This window comes from Phoenix dactylifera, chromosome 1 (genome assembly GCF_051530095.1).
Source record: "Phoenix dactylifera cultivar Ajwa chromosome 1, Ajwa_hap1_PhDact_Kaust_v1.1, whole genome shotgun sequence".
Lineage (NCBI taxonomy): Eukaryota > Viridiplantae > Streptophyta > Magnoliopsida > Arecales > Arecaceae > Phoenix > Phoenix dactylifera.
In genome coordinates this window covers 59,919,347-59,933,561 of record NC_143190.1, presented here as the reverse complement: position 1 = coordinate 59,933,561, position 14,215 = coordinate 59,919,347, and the positions used below count along the sequence as shown (strand labels likewise).

At 41.2% G+C, this 14,215-nt stretch overlaps 1 protein-coding gene across 1 annotated transcript; it reads right to left on the bottom strand.

Annotated features, from left to right (window-relative positions):
- Positions 1-730: 730 nt before the first annotated feature.
- On the bottom strand, positions 731-2,615 carry LOC103702600 (UDP-glycosyltransferase 88F3-like). The gene has a single exon (XM_089926179.1). The coding sequence runs from the start codon at positions 2,407-2,409 to the stop codon at positions 1,003-1,005; it is 1,407 nt and encodes a 468-aa protein (XP_089782305.1). The 5' UTR covers positions 2,410-2,615; the 3' UTR covers positions 731-1,002.
- Between the last annotated feature and the right edge of the window lie 11,600 nt (positions 2,616-14,215).

Sequence of the window (14,215 nt, the reverse complement as noted above, 5' to 3'; positions counted from 1 at the left end):
GCTAGAATTTTATAGAATCTCGATGAGAAGAAAGGAGCTTTGAAAGTTGCCAGAGCCGGAGCCCCAGCTATCCCCAAAGCGAGTTAGGAGAAATAGAGGATTTGCGAGCGACGACGATCACAACAAAGACGGAAAAGAGGAAGACAGTAGGTTATGTGATCGATGGCTCTGATACCATGCTGAAATTAAAAAATTAAAGAAGAAAATTATATTTTTACCTATTCTTTATAATATACAGGAGCAGACTTTATATAAAACTAGGAGGCTAATAAAGTTTGGTAAGACCGATTAAGTTTGGCATAATCAATCACAAATCAATCAAGGTAAAATTTGGTAAGGTCAACTAAGTTTATTACAATCAATCATAAATCAATCATGATCCTAATCAATCATATGATTTTAACAACTTTATTCTTTTTTTTTCTTATAACCATTTTTTTCTCTTTTACAATCATTCTCTTTCTTTCCATCTTACAAATTAACCGGTGCTAGTATTGGGGTGCTATAACTTGGAGTGCGGCTTAAAATGTAGAAAATGTAATCTTGGGGATAATAATCCTAATAAAATTCATATTAAAAAAATAAATATATTAAGAAAGTGTCTTAGGTAGCATGTCTAGCTTTTTTTTTTTTTTTTTTTTTTTGCAGTTTTTTCTTGAAATTGGTACAACAAGTTCGCCAACAGGTGGTCCATGCATCTTACAACAATCATGGTCACGTAGAGCTAGCATAGTTAAGAATACAATATATTGTATATGGAATGTATAGCTCATGAGGCGCTGATTGAAAAAGTAGGAAAACAAAAGTAAGCCTCCACAACTCAAACCTAAACTGGTGGGTATCCAGAAAGACCCTGTTCGACATAGTCCTTATATAGTTTGGACCTTTCGATTTGCTCGAATACATAAATCACTTTCATATCTATATTATTTCAACGAAAGATATAACAAGCATCCTTAAAAAAATAAAAAGCTATCTGAATATTTAGCGCAAGAAATCCAGTCATCCACGTACTCCGTTGCCACCGTTCTTGATAACCTTCACCACCTCCACCCACGCCTCCTCGGACGACCCTCCATCCTTCCACGCCTCCTTCGCCTTGTCTGCCATCGCCGCCGCTCGCTTCCTCAACTCGCTCCCTCCCTCCGACTCCATCACCCACCTCACCTTCTTCTCCACCTCCTCCGCTCTGACCAACTCCTTATCGTATCCCTCCACCGCAACCGCCAGACCCATATCCTGCACCAGCATCACTTTATTCATCCTCTGCTCCGCGTAGAGAGGCCAGGCGATCAAGGGCACCCCGGCGCACACCCCCTCCAGCGTCGAGTTCCATCCGCAGTGGGTCACGAAAGCGCCGACCGCTTCGTGGGCCAGCACCTCAACCTGCGGGGCCCACGACTTCACCACCAGACCCCTGTCTTTGGTCCGTTCCAGAAACCCCACGGGCAAAATCGCCTCCAGATCCGCTTCGAGCCGTGGCCCGGGAGGCTTGGCCGTCTGGTCTCCGTTCTGTGGGGCCCGCACTACCCACAGAAACCTCTGTCCGCTTCTCTCTAATCCGGTGGCCGTTTCCTTAAGCTGCTCCGCGGCGAAGGAGCCCCTGCTCCCGAAGCACAAGAACACCACGCTCGCCTTCGGCTGCGAGTCCAGCCACGTGATGCACTCGTGCTTCTCTGATGGTTTCCCTTCGGCAATCAACGGCCCGATGCAATAGGTCGGAGGCATCGGACGGTCGGGAAGACAGATACCGTCTTTCAGGGCTTTGACCGCCCGCGGCTCCAACGACTCGAAGGTGTTGATCAAGATGCCGTCGAATCTCGGTAAGCGCTCGAAGAGGAAGAGGAAACGTTTGTAGGACTCGTCGTTCCGGTCTTGGAGTCGAGCCGGCATATCGGACGCCGGAATCGGCCGGAGGCCGGGGAAGTTGATCGGGGCGATGCCGAGATCTTTTAAGCTGCCAGGAGTGGCGGAGTGGAGGATTGGAAAGTAGAGGAAGGCGGCGAGGCTGGCGGCGCCGGAGGAGAAGAAGATATAGGAGGGGAGGCCTACTTCGGCGGCGACGTCCAGGGCCTCGGTGCAGAAGAAGTCGACGACGAGGGCGCGGACGGCGGAGGTCTCGGAGAGGGAGGTGAGTACGGGGCGGAGGTGGGTCGTGGCCTGGCGGAGGATATCGAACATGAGGGGATTGGGGGGGAGGGAGACGGGAGGGAGGTGGTGGAAGGAGAGGGAGGGGTGAGCGGAGGCGGCGGCGGCGATGAATGAGTCGTCGGAGCCTTGCCTGAATGGGTTGTTGATGACGAGGACGGTGACGGCCAAGCCGTCGCGGAGGAAGAGCTTGGCCAGCTCCACCATGGGCACCAGGTGGCCCATGCCCGTCCCTGGATAGAGCACCACCATCTCCTTCATCGTTAGAAACTAGTGGTCGGCTAATAGAGCACCGAGAGGAAGGTATTATGGGAGAGTTGAGGAAGAGCTACTAGCTAGAGATAGCTAGAGATAGAGTTGAGGAGAGGCGGGCCACTTATGCCACTATGTATATTATGGGTATAGAATAGGAGACCGGAGTTGAGAATTTTTTTTTTTAGTATAACGGCACCTGACCGGAGTTTGGGTGCAGCCAACATATTCAGAAAAAAAGAGATATCATAAAGAAAGGAGACTAGAACGCGCGGACCGGCTGCGTTTATATTACTTGTAGTCCAAGTCTGTGGCTGCTCTTAGAATATACTTTTCAGAGTTCTATTCCAGTTCGCCCGGGTTAAGATATTTCTTGTCCCGGTTTCCTTTTTGATGAGGAACGTCGCGTTGTTGATGGATGAACCAGCTCGAAAGTAAAAGTGCAGGTTGGCGGTGAAATAACAAGATGGTCCAATTAATGACAAGTAGTGTTTGTTGGGTATATAGAAGATGAAGAGAGATGTTGCATCCGCGACGAAGACAACAGGATTTGGAACGAGATCGTATGGCGAAATTAGAAAATTCGGCTTGCTTTTCGTCAACGTAAGCAGTGACGCCCTGGAGAATAGAGCCACTTGGAAATTTTGGGATCGGCGAGGTGTTGAGGCAGACTTAGAAGCCGGTATTGGTGACTGTAGAAAGTTCTCGCAAGTGATCGTTTGCAAAACTGATCCTAACGTAGAGCATAATAGTCATTGACCGATGACGGTTATTTTTTCCGAAGATTTTTTTCACAGTATTTTTATCAGATAAATTTCAATATAAAATTGAAACCTTGTGATATTAGAAATTAAGATGCTTTTGCACCTGTTCAACATTATGGGACAGACGTTGGTTATTAGCCATCAGATTTACATTGAAGAGTTGCATTACTATTGAAAGCTGCCATGCATTGTATCTATTCTGACTATAAATATAGGGCCTTGCCACAAAAAAAGCATCTTTTTCTTTTCTTCTCAGAACTTTTATTTCTTTAACGTTTAAACAGTTTCTTAGAGAGTTCTTGGTGGATTCTTCAGAATTGGTATTTACATAATTTTGTAAGGCTTTGTTGTATCCTGGAGGTGATTTGCCAAGAATCCGTTAGCAAACTTATTATTTAAGTGAGGGCAAATATTGCCTTAAAGATACCAATTTAAGTGCCGCAAAGTATTGAATTTTGTTTTTTTTATCTCCAATCAAATCGCTCTCTCCTCGATAATTTTAAGGTATTCGTAATGGCTACCAAATCATATTTAGAAGAAACTACACTACAGAAAAAAGGGACAGTGCGGACGCATACACTTCGACGCTAGGCAAAAGCGTCGGTAATTTTGGCTCCAGTGCCAAAATTTGCCGACACTTCTAAGTTGCATTGGTAGAAAACGGCGCTAAATTGGGTGGGTGGGGAAAGCAAACCATAAGACGACGCTTTTACGCATCGTCGGAGGCCAAAAAAATGAGAAAAGCGTAGACGATGCTTTTAAGCGTTGTCGGATGCGAACATAGGGAGTGGGGAGATGACGCTTAAAAGTGTCGTCGGAATCCCCATGACACTCAACTAGTCTCGTTATATATATAAAAAAAAAAACCATCCCTAGATCCCACGGTTGGAAACCTAAATCCTCAGAGAGAGAGAGAGAGAGAGAGAGAGAGAGAGAGAGAGAGAGAGAGGAGGGGGAGGATGGAAACCCTGGCCCCAGATCCTATGGTACCTCCGCATGCATCTTCTCTCCGCGAGGCCTCCGTTCACTGCCACTAGATCTTCAAGAAGACAAAAGTGACCGACAGCGATAGAAGCGGCGATGACCCACCGGGACCGCGGATTCGCCCCTCCGCCATCTCTTTGCCCCCGAAGGCCGGGGATCTTGCGGTAGCAGCTAGATTGATAGGGTTTCTCCGCCATGGCACCAGAGGCAGCGTCGGGGAGGAGCTGGGTGGAGTCTTACAGTGGGAGGTCCGTCGACAGCATCAAGGGCCTCATCCTCACTCTCTCCTCGAGCTTCTTCATCGGCACCAGCTTCATCGTCAAGAAAGGTTTGAAGAAGGTGGGCACTCTTGGGGTTAGAGCAGGTAATTGGTAGATACCCATATGTTTTTTTTTTTGTTGGGAGGGGAGAAAAGAAACTTGCATCAGGGATCTTTTTGTTGGTAATTTGTAAATGAAACCCCAGATGAGGTTAGGGATGGGGTTAGGGGATCTTTTGCAGTTTATTGTAATTTGTAAAAAAAACATCCTTGATAAGATTATATGTAATTTATTGTAATTTGTAAAAAAAAAATTATTATTAGCACTCAAATGAGATTATATATTTCTTTGTTGCAACATCTTAGTAATGGAGTTTGTTAAAAGAAACATATTTCCGAGCTTGTATTTCCTGGGCATGATCATGCTGATGCTTATTATATATGGGGTTGAATTTCCGACAAATTATTGAATTTCCAACAACATACTCCCAATTTTTGAAAGCGTATTGTATATGGGGTTGCTCGGCAAAGGCTGACGCTTATAAGCATCGGCGGACTCCAAAATAGGCTGGCGCTTATAAGCATCGACATAGCTTTTGTTTTTGCCGACGCTTTTCAAAAACATCGAAAAAAAAGTTTCCACTCCCACCTAGCCGACGTTTTTGCCATGCTTTTGAAAACGCCAGCACCAAAATTATCGATGTTTTTAACCGTCGGTACAGGCTCTAAAAAGCACCAAAAAAGATTATTTTTTTGTAGTGCTAGTTTCTGATATGTGGACAACGATTAATCTCATTGACTTGGCCCAAATCATAGTGAGACTAGAGAGCTTTCACATATCCTCATCAAACCAATTTTCTCATACATACAATAAGAATACTCATTTCAATAGCAATATTAATCAAAATTTCACATCTTATTTCAAATGCGGATTTCCAAGTCGCAGAGGTCAAGTCAACTCCAGCTGTTCACGAGCCGACTCTTACAGAGAAAAACAGAGAATGAGTTTTCAAGGTATAGTGCATGAGCCGACTCCCAAAAGTTTCGAGCCATCTCCCGCAAATTGAAGCCACAAAGTAATTTCTTCGGCACAGTGGCCGAGTCGACTCGAACTGTTCACAAGTCAAGTCTTACAGAAAATGGCCGAGGACATTTTTGCACAGACCAGAACGTAAGCTAACTTCTGGAATTACTCGAGCCGTCTCCTGGAAAAGAGTTGGTATTTCACTTCTGAAGATGCCGTGGGCGAGTCGACTTCCGATTCCTTCGAGCCGTCTCTTACAGGATCGACAGAGAGCCTTTTTTGTAAGAGCCTGAATTCGAGTCGACTCCAAATTTTCTCAAGGCATCTCCTGCTTCAGTCGAGCTGACTCCGAGACGAGCGAGTCGACTCCAATCCCAATGGATACTTTGTCAGGACACGCAGTTTTGTCAGAGCGGCTCTTTTCTCCTCTCTAACAGCTAGTTTTCAAGGAGTTAAGTTATAAAAGGTGGTTCTAAGTATAAACAAAAAAGAGAGACATTCCATTGAGAGCATTCAAGTCTATCAACCACCAAAGAGAAGTGAGAGCCTTTTAAAGTGGAAAAGAGGAGTTATTGCATCCCAAGCGATTTTAGAGCACTCCTCACATTAAAGGCTCATTGAAGTGATCCTCAACTACCAGCGCATTCAAGAGAGGATCCAATAAAGGAGAAGCCAAGTCTTGCATCAGCAAAATCTGTTTGAGAGCTTCTTCCTTTACATTTTGTTTACATTGCTATATCTACTTATTCAGAAGCTTGTAATCATTAAACTCTACTTCTTTGATATTTGTTTACTTGATTCAATCAGGGGATTGAATCAAGGGGTTAAGATTTTGTTGGTGAGCCCGTAAAACTAACGGTGTAGGTTTTGGTTGGTGAGCCCGTAAAACCAACTGGGTTGTTTGTGAGCCCGAAAAAATAAACGGAGTGGTTTTAGTCGGTGAGCCAGAAAAAACCGACCAGGTTCGTTGTGATCTTGTGAAAACAACAAGTTAGGTTGTGAACTTGTAAAACAACCGGGTTGTAATCTTAGAATTATAGTGAATTCCCAAGGAAAGCTTGGAGAGTGAACGTAGGAGCAAGATTGGCTCCGAACCACTATAAAAATCTTGTATTTGTGTTGTGGTTTATCCTGCTTTATTTCTTTACTGCTTTCTTATAGATTATTTAATTATATTTGCTTAAAATCAAGAAAGCTTTCATAATCCTCATTAGATAAAATTAAAGAATCTAATTTTTAATTAGAACCCAATTCACCCCCTCTTGGGTTGTCTTCTGGGCAACAAGTCGTATCAGAGCAGATGCCCTACTATTAATTGTTTATCCAATCTAATTAAAGTAAAAGATTAAATGGCAACTCAATTTGGGTCTACCCTAAGTGAAGGGCAGTCTACCAATAGGTCATCTTTGTTCAATGGAACAAACTATACCTATTGGAAGGCTAGAATGAGGATATTCATACAATCCCAAGATTATGATGTTTGGAGCATAATAATAAATGGACCACACATTCCCACATATATTGTAGATGATATTTCTATTCCCAAGCTCGAAAAAGATTGGGATGATAATGATAGGAAAAGGGCCAACTAAATGCTAAGGCAATGAATGCATTTTATTGTGCTTTAGATGCAAATGAATTCAATAGGATTTCTACCTGTATCTCTGCTAAGAAAATATAGGATAGAGTTGAGGTTACCCATGAGGGTACCAACCAAGTGAAAAAATCCAAGATCAATATGCTTGTACATAAATATGAACAGTTTAAAATGGAATCATCTTAAACTATCACATGCATGTTCACAAGATTCATTGATATCATTAATGGTTTGAAAAGCCTTGAAAAAACTTATTCTAACAGTGATCTTGTCAGGAAAGTACTTTGTTCTCTCCCTCGCACATGGAAAGCTAAAGTGACAGCCATCCAAGAAGCTAAATACCTCATGTTGCCTAAGGTGACAAGCCAAGAAGGGGGGGGGGATGAATTAGTTTCTCTAAATTTTTACTTCCTTAATTGAGTTAATTGATGAGTGAGTGAAGTTAAAACAATACACAATGCAAACACACAAGAAGTATAGTGGTTCGGTGCTCTCCTAAGCACCTACGTCCACTCCCCAAGCGACCCCTTGGGAATTCACTATAATCCCATGGATTACAGTTAGATTGTTTTCCGGGCTCACAATCCAAAAACCTTTACACTTTGGTTTTCCGGGATCACCAAAAATCTATGTTGGTTTTACGGGCTCACCAACAAACATTCACAGTTGATTTTACGAGTTCACCGACAAACCTATACCGTTGGTTTTACGGGCTCACCAACAAACCTTTACAAGGTGATTAAGAACAAGAAGAAAGTTGAAACTCCTAAATGAGCAAATATAACAACTATGAGCTACAAAGAAGAGTTTAGAATATAGTTATCGCTTTGATGAGACTTCTCTCTTCTTTGTCAAGATTGCTTCACTCTTCAAGGGTTGATGGAGCTCTTAATATTTCTTGGAATTTGCTTAATCACTTCCTTTTGGCTCTTTGAATGAAGCACTTGGATGAAGAAGAATAGGGCTCTTGTCTTTCTTATGTAAGATTTGATATTTTTCAAAAGGATGTCTTCTTTGATGAATAGTGTCACTTTAAATAGTTCCCCTCATCTATTGGACACCTCCCATTGGTTAGATTTCAAAAACTAGCCGTTACTTGCTGTAGGGAGGACAAAAAGTACTTCTGCAGAACTAGCCGTTATGCTTCTGCCCGTGCTGGGGTCGACCCAAACTTTTCTGGGGTCGACTCAAACTACTGTTCATCAGACTTGGGGTCGACTCAACTTTCAGTGGGGTCGACCCAACTTTCACTGGGGTCGACTCCTGCTACACTGGGGTCGGCCCTCTCAGGAAACACAGAATCTTATCTTTCATCTATTTTTTACTGGGGTCGACTCAAGCTACAGAGGGGTCGACTCAAGTTCCATTGGGGTCGACCCTCTCAGGAATTCCAGAGATACAGTTTTGAACGACACAGCCTTGGGGTCGACTCATGTTCAGTTGGGGTCGACTCCATTGGGGTCGACTCAAGTATTCCTGGGGTCGGCTCCATTTGGGGTCGGCCCTCTCAGTAAATTTCAGAGACTCGTTTTCTTGAGGCTTGAAGATGGGGTCGACTCAAGCATGCTTGGGGTCGACTCCACTACTATTCATCCGTGCCATTTTCGCAGAGGTGTGCCTGATGGTTCCATAATGTGCCGGGGTCGACTCCACCTTTCTTGGGGTCGACTCATTCCACACTTTGCTGCATCTTAAGGTTAGATTCATCCATACAATCAATGAAATATACTTCAAGCAATTTTGAATGTATGCCATGGTAGTGCTACATATTTTTATCAATGAAAATTACTATTATGCCCTTAAGAGTGCGTTTCACTTTAAACTTTGCTGAATTAGAATTTAGAATTCACTATCCCTTTTCTATCGCAAATTGTATCTCATTGTTAATCATTGAAAGACATCTTGATCTCATTCTTCTAATGTATCGAGAGTGTCAAACTCAGTAATGATGTATCATGTTAACTTGTAGTATTTAATTAGATAATTCCTCAATGGTTGTGTTAATCATCAAAATAACACTATCATCCTCAATTTTTTCTTTTTTGATGATTACAAAATATTGAGTATGAGCAGATTGATACATATCTTAAAATTAGAAAATTTATTTTAGAAGAGCTCAAGTTGTTGAATTTTAGCTTTTCAAATTTGAGAGTGAAGTCTCTCCCTTTTTCATCCAAATAATGCCAATTTGAACTTTTGATTTTCTCCCCCTTTCTTTTATATTTGGTTAAAGATGAAACTTCAAAAATTTGAGATAAAGCAAGAGTTTCAGGTTATGTATCGAAGTATGAGAGGTATGTGCCAAATTCTGAAATTTGATTAGAAGTTTAGACTTTAACATTTTCATTGTTACATATCGCTCCCCCTTAAGTGTATATTATCTCCTATTATAATTTTCAAACTTGTTTGTCAACTTATTACAACTTCTTTCTTTTCTTACTTCTCCTCTTTTTTGTTATCATCAAATAGGTGCATGGCAATAGATAAGTAGAAGCAGTAAATAATAAACATTCAAGTTTCATTGATCAAAATGGAACATTGTAGTACATTAATGTCAAAAATACAATGTTCTTCAATCAAAGTGCAAAGTACATCAACAAGGCAAAATACATATAAGAGCTAGATAAATCCTAGGCACTAATCATAATGCTAACATCAGCCTAGGGGGTATCTAAGGGCTGTGATCTAGTCCTCATCCTCCTAGTATAAGTGGCGAGGGAAGGTAGAGCCTGATGGGACTGAGTCTGGCGTGGACCTCGCTGAGCTGGATGATTCTGTGCCGAAACCTCCGACTCAGCTGCTCGGGGCACAGATGGACCATGAGCCTCTCTCTCTCTCCGTAATGCTCCCACCTGCTCTTTGAGGTCTCCAATCTCAGCAGTCATAATGTCCATCCTGCTCGTCAAACCATCAGAGAGAGTCCTCACCTGAGCTAACACAAGCTCAGTCATCCTACTTCAAAACTCCTTCGTGCACCCCGTGGGTACGGATGACGATGGGCCAGCCTCTGAAGGTGCCGTAGGATGATCCTCAGGTACCTCAGCCTCAGGGATGGGGTCTCCAACCTCTAGTGCATCACCCTCCGGTGCATGTATCCCTGCTCCTCCACACACCCACTGCCCGTTCACCTTCTCATAACCCATGCGAACTAGGGACCGTGCAGTGTAAGTGTCGGTAAATAATAGATGCCTGGAGATCTCTTCCTCCACTGATATGTCATGCTGTCGGAAGACCAGGATGAGTATATACCATAGGGCAGGAAAACTCTCGATTTGCATATAGCCTCTCTCATCTGCCTGATCATCATAGCTAGGAGGATCAGGGGAATGCCCTGAATGACATGCTCCATAATGACCAAATCTTGCTCAGATATGTGATAAAATCTCTCACTTTTCGGAAACAAAATCCGACCTATGAAGTTGTGCAACAACCTCATCTCAGCTGATAGAGAGCTAGCTATCACATTTTCGGAATAGTCAAAATCATCATTCTCAAAGATCAACTGTAGAGCTCTCAACTTGCTTTCCAGCTTTTCTGGAGTTGCACCTTCGCAGGGGAGATGGAGCAGCTCACTCAAACATTCTTCCAAGACCCTAACCCTTACTCCTCGGACTTCAGACATAAGCCCTCCCGGTCCAACTTTTAGGAAGGCGTAGAACTCACGAACCAAGCCCAGGTAGGTCACCAAATCTAGGGAGTAAAGATACTCCCATCCTTGCCTTCGGATCCAATCCCCCAAACGAAACCCTTCTTGTTCCAAAAATTCGATGTGGATCCTTCTCCCCGTGGTAACCGGTCTCCCCGCATATTTTGCAAGTTGAACTGAAGGGGAGGGAGGAGGAGGAGGCTCTACACGTGTCTCACCTTGTGGAGGTACTGTAGAAGACTCTCTAGCATGTCTATCTATAAGGGTTGGGCGTGAAACTCTTCCGGATCTCTTAGCAACGGCTCGCTTGGGTCCCATTTTCACCAAATCCTTCCTTAGGCCTTGATCTAACGGCGTAGAGAAGCAATCTAGCACTGTTTGTAGATGATTGGAAGGGATTGGAAAGTGAAAAATAGGGTTTTAGGAAGAGGACAAGATGAAACAGTGCCCTAGAATAGCTCACGGGTTCCTCTTTAAAAATAGGGTCCCGCCGTTGGGTCGACCCCAGATTTTTCTTGGGTCGACTCAACGTGGGGTCGACCCCATTCTGGCTCGGGTCGGCCCCAGTTCAGAAAAATTTTCTCTCTTCTTCCCTTTTTTTTTTAAAAAAAATTCTTCCTTTCCTTCAATCCTTACAAATTCTTTATGGGACAATGATACATGAGTAAGGAGTCTATAGATGGCTAGTTTGACTAATGTTTCATGGGTTTTTCAAAATGGGAGGAGAGTATCATAAGACAACTTGTTCCTTTTATATCTCTTCAATCAAAAGGATCACATATGCCTAATTCCCTCCTAAGCATGCAAAATCTATCTTCACTTAAAGGTTTTGTGAATATGTCAGCTAATTGTTTCTCAGTACATACATGCTCAATACATATGTTCCCATTTTGCACATGATCTCTAATAAAATGATATCTTATTTCAATGTGTTTGGCTTTAGAGTGCTGAACCAAATTTTTGGTAAGGTTAATGGCACTAGTGCTATAACACTTTATAGGAATATTATCTAGTTTAATTCCATAGTCCTCTAGTTATTGCTTGAGCCATAGTACTTGAGCACAGCAACTCCCGGTAGTTATATATTCGGCCTCAGCCGTTGACAATGCTACTGAATTCTGCCTTTTGCTAAACCATGATACTAATTTATTTCCTAAAAATTGACATGTTCCACTAGTGCTCTTCCTATCTAATTTGCAACCAGCAAAATCTGCATCAGAATATGCAAGTAAATCTAGATAGGAGTCTCTAGAGTACCATAAACCTATGTTTGTGGTTGCTCTCAAATATCTAAGGATTCTTTTGACAGCACTTAGATGTGACTCCTTAGGATCTGATTGGTATCTAGCACATATTCCCACACTAAACACTATGTCTGGCCTACTAGCAGTAAGGTAAAGCAAAGATCCAATTAAGCCTCTATAAAGCTTCATATCTATACTTTTCCCTTTTCCATCTTTGCCTAGCTTACTAGTGGGATTCATTGGGGTGCCTATTTTCTTGTGATTTTCATTTCCAAACTTTTTTAAAATTTCCTTTGTGTACTTAGTTTGATGAATAAAGATACTTTCCTTAGTTTGCTTGATTTGTAATTCGAGAAAGAAATTTAGTTCTCCCATCATACTCATCTCGAATTCTCCTTGTATTAATTTAGCAAACTCTTTGCAAAGATTATCATTAGTAGCACTAAAGATTATGTCATTTACGTATATTTGTACTACTAGCAGATTTTTATCTTTTCTTTTGAGAAAAAGTATTTTATCTACATTTCCTCTACTGAAATCATTATTCAGTAGAAATTTGTTTAGTCGATCATACCAAGCCCTAGGTGCTTGTTTCAATCCATATAGTGCCTTATGTAATCTAAACACATGATTTGGCAATTCATGATTCTCAAAATCAGGAGGTTGCTCTACATATACTTCTTCCTCTATAAAACCATTTAAGAAGGCACTTTTTACATCCATTTGATACAATTTAAAATCCATGAAGCATGCAAAAGCTAGAAGTAATCTAATAGCTTCTAATCTGGCCACGGGAGCAAATGTTTCCTCAAAATCTATCCATTCTTCTTGATTGTATCCCTTAGCTACAAGTCTAGCTTTATTTCTTATAACTACCCCATTTTTATCTAATTTATTTCTAAAGATCCATTTTGTTCCGATTACGGATTTATGCTTTGGTCTCTCAGTTAATGTCTATACATTACTTCTTTTGAATTGATTTAATTTTTCTTGCATAGCATTTATCCAATTTATGTCTTTTTCAGCTTCTTCATAAGTCTTAGGTTCTATTTGTGAAACAAAAGCAAGATAGTCATTTAAATTTCTAAGAGAGGATCGAGTTCTTACCCCTTGAGATGGATCATCAATGATTAAGTCTTTAGGGTGTCCATATGTATACCTCCATTCCTTTGGCAAGTCTTGAGATTGTGGTGGCACACGATCATTTTCCTTTTCTTGATTTGGCAAGTCATCAAGATTCAATTTTTCAAAGTCAATAATTCCTGCATCATCATCAAGAGTATTTTCTCTCCTAGGAGACTTACTATCAGACTCATCAAAAATGATATTAATTGACTCTTCAACTACAAGAGTTCTTTTGTTGAATACTCTGTATGCCCTGCTAGATATAGAGTATCCTAAGAGGATACCTTTATCTGATTTGGCATCAAATTTACTTAGATCCTCCTTGCCATTGTTTAAAATGAAACATCTACATCTAAATACTCTAAGATATTTAGCAGTTGGTTTCTTATTCTTCCAAAGTTCATAAGGAGTTTTCTTGGTTATAGGTCGTATTAAAACCCGATTTAGAATATGGCAAGCAATACTTATAGCTTCAGCCCAAAAGTACTTTGGAAGATTTGATTCGCACAACATTGTGCATGCCATTTCTACCAAGGTCCTATTTTTTCTTTCAATAACTCCATTTTGTTGAGGCGTTCTAGGTGCTGAAAATTGATGTGAGATACCATTTTCATTACAAAATTCTTCAAAATGTTGATTTTCAAATTCAGTTCCATGATCACTTCGAATTGCTATTAAGATGAGCTTCTTTTCAGTTATGATATTTTTATAATATTTCAAGAATGCTGAAAATGCTTAATTCTTATGTGCAAGAAATGAAACTCATGTATATCTTGAGAAGTCATCTACTATAACTAGTCCATACTTCTTCCCTCCTAGACTCGCGGTTCTAGTAGGTCCAAATAGATCCATGTGTATGAGTTCAAAAGGCCTAGTGGTTAATACTATATTCTTTGATTTGAAGGATGATTTTGTTTGCTTTCCTAATTAGTATGGTCCACAGATTTTGTCCTTTTCAAAGATCAATTTTGGCACATCTTTTATCAAATCCTTCTTGACTAGTTTTGATATTAAGTCCATACTAGCATGTCCTAGTCTACGATGCCAAAGCCAACTTGTTTCATTTTTTCTTTCTTTATTAGTAATTAAACATAATCCATTTTTCTTACCTAAATCATGAAGATCTAGCATGTAAATATTTCTCTGTCTTTGTCCTATAAGTACAATGCTAT